We start from the raw sequence: 9255 nt of genomic DNA on the forward strand, positions 1-9255 counted from the left end.
ATTTTTCCCTAAGTCATTTACAGTTAACTTGCCCACACCTAACTATTTTTTTTAGCAATTTCCCCAGACAGAGCCTGTTTAAAGCTTTTTAGTTTTCACATCAATGAAACTTTTTTTTTTAGCAATTTCCCCAGACAGAGCCTGTTTAAAGCTTTTAATTTAGTTTTCATATCAATGAAAACTCTTTTTGCACTGGTATTGTATAGGTTTATGTAGTGTTTAATTAAATGCACATGACAAACATAACCAGCACACACTAGTTTGGGAGCAAACATAACTGCCTCTTGTCAGGAATACAACTCGACTGGTGACACTTGAGCGTATTACAGAGTAGAGTTTGCAGAAATGCTTGAACATATTACAGAAGAGAGTTTAGGAAAAGAAGGATATCTGCTCCAATTAATCAGTCAAGTGAAGGTTAAGGTTAAGAGAGCTTCCACATTAAGCATTTGTAGATCTGTGTATGCAGAAAACAAAAATACACAAAGATAAACAACAAACCTGGAATTAGAATGGGGAAATAAGATTTGATTACTTTTTAAAATACAATTGTACGCTGCTAACTTTCAACAAGCATGTATTATTAGTTGTTTTTTTTTTTTTTCTTTCAGACAGAATCTGGCTCTGTTGCCCAGGTTAGAGTGCAGTGGCACGATCTTGGTTCACTGGTACCTCCACCTCCTGAGTTCAAGTGATTCCCATGCCTCAGCCTCCTGAATAGCTGGGATTACAGGCCTGTGCCACCACACTTGGCTTTTTTTGTATTTTTATTTTTATTTATTTATTTTGAGACGGAGTCGCACTCTGTTGCCCAGGCTTGGAGTGCAGTGGCACGATCTTGGCTCACTGCAACCTCCGCCTCCAGAATTCAAGTGATTCTTCTGCCTCACCCTCCCGAGTAGCTGGGATTACAGGTGCATGCGACTATGTCTGGCTAATTTTTATATTTTCGGTAGATACGGGGTTTCACCATGTTTGTCAGGCTGGTCTCGAATTCCTGGCCTCAAGTGATCTGCCTGCCTCGGCCTCCCAAAGTGCTGGGATTACGGCACCCAGCCTACTAGATTTTTTAAAGTAAAAAATAAAAAGAATGCTGTGAACTAGATAATAGTATCTCCTTTTTTTTTTTTTTTAAGACAGAGTCTCACTCTTGCCCAGGCTGGAGTGCAGTGGTACGGTCTCGGATCACTGCACCCTTCACCTCCCAGGTTCAAGCAATTCTCCTGCCTTAGCCTCCCGAGTAGCTAGGATTATGGGCACCTGCCACCACGCTCAGCTAATTTTTTTGTATTTTTAGGAGAGACGGGGTTTCACCATGTTGTCTAGGCTGGTCTCAAACTTCTGACCTCGTGATCCACCAGCCTCGGCCTCCCAAAGTGCTGGGATTACAGGCGTGAGCCACTGCGCCCGGCCAGTATCTCCATTTTATAGAAAATGAAAGAGGTTCAAAGAAGTGAGAACCTGTTCAAGATCATAGAACTCACCAGAAGCTGCTGAAAAGTTAAGTCATGTTTGCCTGGATTTTCAAAGCTCTTGTTTTCTCAACAGTGCCAAATTCTCTGGCAAAAAAACCCTCAAATGGACCACTGTATGTTCTGTTTTAAATACATGAACAAAAAGCACCATGTGTTTTTTTTTTCCTTTAGGTAATAGGTGAAACCAAAACAAAGATTTTCAAAATGAGTTATAAATTTGATTCTACAGCCCAGCGTTCAGGCTATCATTTAAAAGGATGAGGGTCATAAATTTCTTCCTCCTGTGCAAGCAGAAAAGGGATCATTTCTTCCTCTGCTGGCCTGCATAACTCCTTTAGTTCCCCCTTCTCTCTGTCCATGTTATCCTTCTCCAGTTGTTCAAACAGCAACCTAGAGGCAGTAAACCAAGACACTAGGAGAGTCTGCTATATTTGGAAATTTGGGAAAATGAACGCCAATAAAAGTAACCTTCCACATACCTGCATTAACTCTCCTTAAAACCTATGTCCTTATTCTTTCCCATCTGAAATAGCTGAAAACAATTGTCTGCAATAGTTATTCATATTCAACTGGTTCCAAAATAAACAGAAGTGGAGAACTGTAGAAAAATCCTGGAAGACATCAAATGGGCTGAGAAACATGATATTAAATAAAATGCTTTGGGGAGTTCTAACCAAATAACGTCACAAAAAAATTGAAACACAGGAAACCTAGATTTCCAAAATATTTTACTTTTACTGATTTCAATATACCAAATGAAGAAACGTATTGAGAACCAACTCCTAGCAGTGTCATCCTGTTCTGGTCCTGACCCCTGTGGAGATTCCAAACACATACTCCATACTGCTAGTGAAGCAAACCTGAAACCTAGTGTCACTCCCTAGTTGAAAAATCCTTTGATGGCTCCCCTCGTCTACAGATTAAAGTTTAAACATTGTGAACAGCTTTGAAAGGCCTCCAAAATCTGGCTTTAATGTACCTTTCTAGTCTTATTGTCCACTTTCAATACTCTTCAGTTCATCACCACAGACACTTCACTTTCCCAGCTCCCTACCTAGGTATATTGGTAAGAACTCAGCCATCAAGTCCAGATCTAGACCCACTAGAATTCCACTACCTAGTAGCTTAATCACGTTGAGTAAATACATCATCAACAGATCTGTTTCCTTATGCATACCACCTATGGTACTTTATAAACTGCTGTAAGGATTAAACATAATAGTTATACATTAACACCATGCCTAAAGGCATAGCAGATACTTAATAAATGTTACCTGCTGGCCAGGTCCGGTGGCTCACGCCTGTAATCCGAGCACTTTGGGAGGCCGAGGCAGGTGGATCACCGGAGGTCAGGAGTTCGAGACCAGCCTGGCCAACACGGGGAAACCTTGTCTGTACTAAAAATACAAAAAGTAGCCAGGCATGGTGGCAGGCGCCTGTAATCCCAGCTACTCAGGAGGCTGAGGCAAGAGAATAGCTTAAACCTGGGAGGCGGAGTCTGCAGTGAGCCGAGATCTTGCCACTGCACCCCAGCCTGGGGGACAGAGCAAGCCTCCATCTCAAAAACAGACAGACAAAAATTAGCCAGGCACTTCTAGTCCTAGCCACTTAGGAGGCTGAGGTAGGAGGATCACTTGAGCCCAGGAGTTTGAGGTTGCAATGAACTATGATCACACCACTCACTTCAGCCTGGGCGACAGATATGTTGTCTCAAAAAAAAAAAAAAAAAAAATATATATATATATATATACACACACACACACACATATGTATATATACGATATACATATATATACGATATACATATATATATATATATATATATATCTCGCATACCCATTATTTATGTGTGTACTTGACTTCTCCATTAAGTTACACAGAAGATGGTTGTGGATATAAATTTCTAAATCTCTACCACTTACTACTTGTGAAAGCTATTTGACCTCTCAGAACCTGTTTCTTCATTATTAAAATGAACAAGATTAACCCTTTACACTGTTATATTAAAAGGTTTAAAAGAGTTAAGGGGCCAGGTGTGGTGGCTCACATCTGTAATCTCAACACTGAGGCAACTCATCTCAACACTGTAATCTCAGTCTCTGAGGCAGGAGTTTGAGAGCAGCCTGGACAACATAGCAAGACTCCCGTCTCTACTTAAAAAAAATTTTTTTTTTGAGACAGAGTCCTGCTCTGTTTCCCAGGCTGGAGTGCAGTGGCACGATCTTGGCTCACTGCAACCTCCACCTCCCAGGTTCAAGCTAGCCTCCTGCCTCAGCCCCCCTAGTAGCTGGGATTACAGGGACATGCCACCATGCCTGGCTAATTTTTGTATTTTTAGTAGAGACGAGGTTTTGCCATGTTGGCCAGGCTGGTCTCAAACTCCTGACCTCAGGTGATCCACCTGCCTCGGCCTCCCAAAGTGCTGGGATTACAGGCATGAGCCACTGCACACGGCCTAAAATATTTTTCTTAAAAAAAGAGTTAATGCACATCAACTGCTGCTTGGTATAATGCTTGGCATCTAGTAAGTTTCAACAAATGTTTAATGGCAATCTGGATAATAAATCCGATCCAGCGATTGCTTATAGAATAGAAAAATGAAAGATGCATTTCCCTCAATAAATCCAATTTCATAAGGCAATCTTAATACAGCTCGAACCTGCTACCCACCTCTCTTCTAATAAAGATCTCCACAGTTTTCGCTGGGCGCGGCGGCTCACGCCTGTAATCCCAGCCAAGGCGGGCGGATCACAAGGTCAAGAAATCTAGACCATCCTGGCCAACATAGTGGAACCCCGTCTCTACTAAAAATACAAAAAATTCGCTGGATGTGGTGGCGCGTGCCTGTAGTCTCAGCTACTCGAGAGGCTGAGGCAGGAAATCACTTGAAACCGGAAGGCGGAGGTTGCAGTGAGCCGAGACCGCACCACTGCACTCCAGCCTGGGCAACAAGAGCGAAACTCCGTCTCAAAAAAAAAAAAGATCTCCACAGAAGATAAAATGGAGGTTCCTATGCACTTTACTTCAGAAATGCTATCATAGATTTATATTCATGATCTTCCAGTATGAGACTAAATATACCATAATTTATAACTCACATTACTTCATTGCACTTAAACCACATGTTAGCTTACCCCTGAAGAGTTCTAACGGGTAAAATGGTCTGCCAACGTTAAACAACACTCTGAAATTGGTGGTCTACCTGGAAGTGTAAGCTGGTTGTCTGTTTAACTCATTCTCTAATAATAATTTGCTGGGTCATCAATTCAATTTCTCTACCAAAAATTCCAATCAAATGTCAATTACATCTATGACAGCATTTTTCCATTTATACATTTCCAACCCACTGCTCAATTTAAGAGGGGAAAAAATAACCACTTCAAAATTTATTATAGTGAAGTCTATTCAAGGAAATTGCAAAAAAGTGAGAACTCGCCAAAAAAAATTTATTTTCTCAGCATTTGCATTCCACACTCGACTGTACACTGAAATATAAGGTGCACAAGACAGAAGTCAGAAGCCTGGGAAGGGTTCTGGAAAATGGACATAGCTTTAAATCTGACACCATCACTTTCTAGCTGTGTAACCTAAGCATTTTATTTCTTAGTCCTGATACCCTTCATCTGTAAATCAGGTACTGTAACAGTATGAACCTCATAGGGTTGCTGTATTAAATGAGGTTATGTATGCTAAGTGTTTACAAAGTACTTACATCTGAAATAGTAAGTGGGATTCTACCTAGTAGTGCTGCGCACTAAGGTTCTTCATAAATATAGTTGAATAAATGAATATTTACACATTTTATATAAGGAAATAAGTGTATCAATAACTTTAGGTCTATCCTAAGTCAAATTAATAGCAGAAATACTATTTGGGGGCATTTTGCAGTCTACAAGGCCCTTCTAACACCCATATGTCCATTTGATCTCCAGAACATCCTCAGGAGGTAGATTTTTTTTTTTTTTTTTGAGACGGAGTTTCACTCTTGTTGCCCAGGCTGGAGTGCAGTGGCACGATCTCGGCTCACTGCAGCCTCCGCCTCCCGGGTTCAAGCGAGTCTCCTGCCTTAGCCTCCTGAGTAGCTGGGACTACAGGCGTGCACCACCACGCCCGGCTAATATTTGTATTTTTAGTAGAGATGGGGTTTCACCATATTGGCCAGGCTAGTCTCGAACTCCTGACCTCGTGATCCGCCGGCCTTGGCCTCCCAAAGTGCTGGGATTACAGGCGTGAGCCACCGCGCCTGGCCTGGGGGTAGATATTTTTAAGACAGTCCTTTCAGAGATAAGGAAACTGGTAACAACGTGCCAAGGTTACCCACCCTAGTGGTATCCTCCAACCATTCTCCAGCTCAGGGGTAAGTGATTAGTGGCAAATGTTCTTAATATAACATCTTGTATTAACACAACATTTCTGCAAGTTACCACCCTCCTCAAGCATAGTCAAGCACAGGAATCCAGGAATAAGCCGAAAGTAATAAATCCCGACAGATCACTGATGACACTTATCATCTTACATTGTTTCCTCACTTGGTGTCCTCCCACACATCTAGGGCGGGGGCCAGATCTGTGTGTAGGTGCCCCCTCCCCGACCGGAACCCCCAACACGAAACCTGGTATCCGAGAGGCCCCAGTTTGTGGGAGTGTTTGTGGAAATGGCATGGGATGCTGGCAGGAGGTTTTCCTGTCAGAGACCCGAAATGACGCCAACTCCGCGGTGGGGACTAAGCTTCTCCGGCAGATACAGACTTGTTGGGCGGAGAGGGTCCGACTGGTAACCGGGCTGGGAAGGATGGCTGAGGACTGACGCCGCTAAGGGAAACCAGGGAAGCTGACACGCTGAGGGCACAGAGGCACAGACGAGGCGGGTCTGGCCGCAGCGATGGCTGGAAGGCTAGGGTCCAACAGAGGCTTGGGGGCCGGGGGAATCAGGGCAGTTGGAGTCTGGGGGGAGGGGGCCGACCTGCTGGTCTGAGAAGGATCTGAACCCAATCTGAGGAGGGTTCTGAACTCCTCTAGGGGCCTACTCCCCATCCCACGGAGGCATTTGCTGCACCGAGTACTCGCTGCTACCTGAAACTGCAGCAGTTTCTCTGTCTGCTCCTGGGTTAGATCCCGCTCCTCAGGCGCCGCCATTTTGCCGCCGCCTCTACGCTCCTGACCCGTCCGCACCGTCACCCGCCGGAACTGACCTCAGCCACAACTACATCCGGTCTGAACTGCCGCCGGCGCTCAACTGCGTCTGCGCGCGCTGGCCCACTAACCCCCACCCCACCTCTGGCCGCCGCCAGAGGGCGCCACGCTCGGGCCTATCCCGAACACCTTCGGAAACTACCGAGGGACTGTCGGTACAAGTCGCTGTTACCATTTAGGCGACGAAAGGATCTGCTAAGATTAGGCGACGAAAGGAGACTTAAGATTCCAGCGCAGTCTTGCAGAGCCGAGAGGGCCCGAATGTGCCTCGAGAAGCTCCGGAGCATCCCGAATGTCATTCGGCTGATTTCGGCTGCTCTCCAACCATTTTCCGGCAACCTCAGATACTCTTGGAGGTTTCTCAGGAGATGCAGCCGTTCCGAAATACCAGCCTTTTGATCGTTGGCCCCTGACCTAAAGTTTCCAAAAGCTCCTGACCATCTCTCGGGAGGTTTCGAAGGGCTCTGGATACTGGCGCGGCATTTCCGACGCCGCCTTCGAAGCGGAAGCTGTGGGCAGGCTTCGGCCACCGTTCCATTGCCGCTTCGGGGTCACTTGCTAGGAAGGTCTGGACTCGGCTCCCCGGATCCTCGACGATTCATGGCGCCCCCAGCCGTCCGCACAGCTTTCCGTCCACCGCCGTGGCTGCAGCGCTGGAGCCCCGGCCCGGCGTCTGCTTTTCCGTGCCTGGAGCCTTGTCTCTCCGCACTAGCGCTGCACTGGCCCCTTGTCCCTGTGACAGGCGAAGAAAGATCCCTGGACCGGGATTAGGAGACGCGGGTTCTAGTTGCCACCTTGCCAACTGCTGGACATCCTTGGGCAAACCACTTGGGCTCCATTTTGCCATTTGTTGTTGAATGAGATTCCCCAAAAGCCCCCGACGTGCTGCCGCTGCCCCTTCTCCTCGAGGCAGTCCCCTGCCCTTCCCTTCTGCTGCTTACACTACCCTATCACCACTCCTCAATCTCTATCTTCCTCTGCACGTCCCTTGCCCCTTCTAGTCCGCCACCTCTCTTTAGATTTCCCGTTTTCATTTCCACCTCTCCCGCCGAACGCCTCGTCTGCCCACCTTCCAGAGAGGCCTGGGTCGGGTACATGCTTTTCCACTGACCACCTGCGGGATTCCCAGCAAGGCTCTCGGCCGCCTGCGCCCCACCCTCATCCCCTTGCAGGATTGATCCGGTGAGACAGAAGAGGCTTTGAGAGCTGGTTCTGTGAAGAGTACATGACATTTTGGCTACATCTTTCAGGACTTTATCACGTCTTACCAGGTCTGCACAAACCACGACGTCCTGGAAAAACAGCACATTGTACGCCCTAAAACACAACCCCAAAAAAGTGCTAATTTGAAAAACAAAACAAAACAAAAATCCTGCAAATTTGAATCTGCATATGAAATTTTTCCATTTAAAAATGGTGTCGGCCGGGCTCTGTGGCTCACTCCTGTAATTCCAGCGCTTTGGGTGACCGAGGCGGGCGGATCACTTGAGGTCAGGAGTTCGAAACATGGCGAAACCCTGTCTCTACTAAAAATACAAAAATTAGCCAGGGTTGGTGGCGCAGGCCTGTAGTCCTAGTTACTCGGGAGGCTGAGGCAGGAGAATCGCTTGAATCTGGGAGGCGGAGGTTGCAGTGAGCTGAGATTGCCCCACTGTACTCCAGCCTGGGCAACGGAGTGAGACTCCGTCTCAAAAATAAATAAATAAATAAATAAATAAATAAATAATATGTCAATTAAGTAAAAACCCCCGAAGGTAAAATAGGAAGCAGACAGCTGCTATTCTAGAGAATTTATTGCAGCAGCTCAAAGCTCAAAGGAGACTCAGTGTTGTTTAATCTCACCAATAACGTTGAGTTCAGATAAACTAAATGAGGGGTGGCAAAGTCATATGTCCTCAGGAATTGTGTAATTCTCACTTAAGATATATACTTGCCAGTAGGCATGGTGGCAAATGCCTGTAGTCCCAGCTACTCGGGAGGCTGAGGTGAGAGGACCACTTGAGGCCATGAGTTCAAGGCTGTTGTATGCTGTGATCGCACCACTGCATTCCAGCCTGGGTAACATATTCTTTCAACAGACCTAATTTGTAGTTATATTAAACACCATCGAATATTTCTTCACTTCCTCAAAGAAACTTACACTTTCTTTGTCTATCTTTCTGTTTTCTTCTTTCTTTCTTTTTTTTGAGACGGAGTCTTGCTCTGTTGCCCAGGCTGTAGTGCAGTGGCCCAATCGTGGCTCACTGCAAGCTCCGCCTCCTGAGTTCCTGCCATTCTCCTGCCTCAGCCTCCCCAGTAGCTGAGGCTTACAGGTGCCTGCCACCATGCCCAGCTAATTTTTTTTGTATTTTTAGTAGAGATAGGGTATCACCATCTTAGCCAGGATGGTCTACGATCTTCTGACCTCGGGATCCGCCCACCTCGGCCTCCCAAAGTGCTGGGATTACAGACGTGAGCCATCGCGCCTGGCCCTGTTTTCTTCTTTCAATAAAGATTAGGTTACAAGAAATAATTCATTTGTTTTTTTTTTTTTATTTTAGTATTTATTGATCATTCTTGGGTGTTTCTCGGAGAGGGGGATATGGCAG

The 9255-nt window shown here is 45.8% G+C and overlaps 1 protein-coding gene across 1 annotated transcript in view; it reads right to left on the reverse strand.

Annotated features, from left to right (window-relative positions):
• FAF2 (Fas associated factor family member 2) overlaps positions 1-8090 on the reverse strand; it is a 63350-nt gene extending 55260 nt beyond the window's left edge. The window contains exon 1 of the mRNA XM_054487191.2: positions 6548-8090. Coding sequence (XP_054343166.1) covers positions 6548-6610 — 63 coding nt within the window. The 5' untranslated portion in view covers positions 6611-8090. The remainder of the gene's footprint in view (positions 1-6547) is intronic.
• Between the last annotated feature and the right edge of the window lie 1165 nt (positions 8091-9255).

This window comes from Pongo pygmaeus, chromosome 4 (assembly GCF_028885625.2).
Source record: "Pongo pygmaeus isolate AG05252 chromosome 4, NHGRI_mPonPyg2-v2.0_pri, whole genome shotgun sequence".
Classification (NCBI taxonomy): Eukaryota; Metazoa; Chordata; class Mammalia; order Primates; family Hominidae; genus Pongo; species Pongo pygmaeus.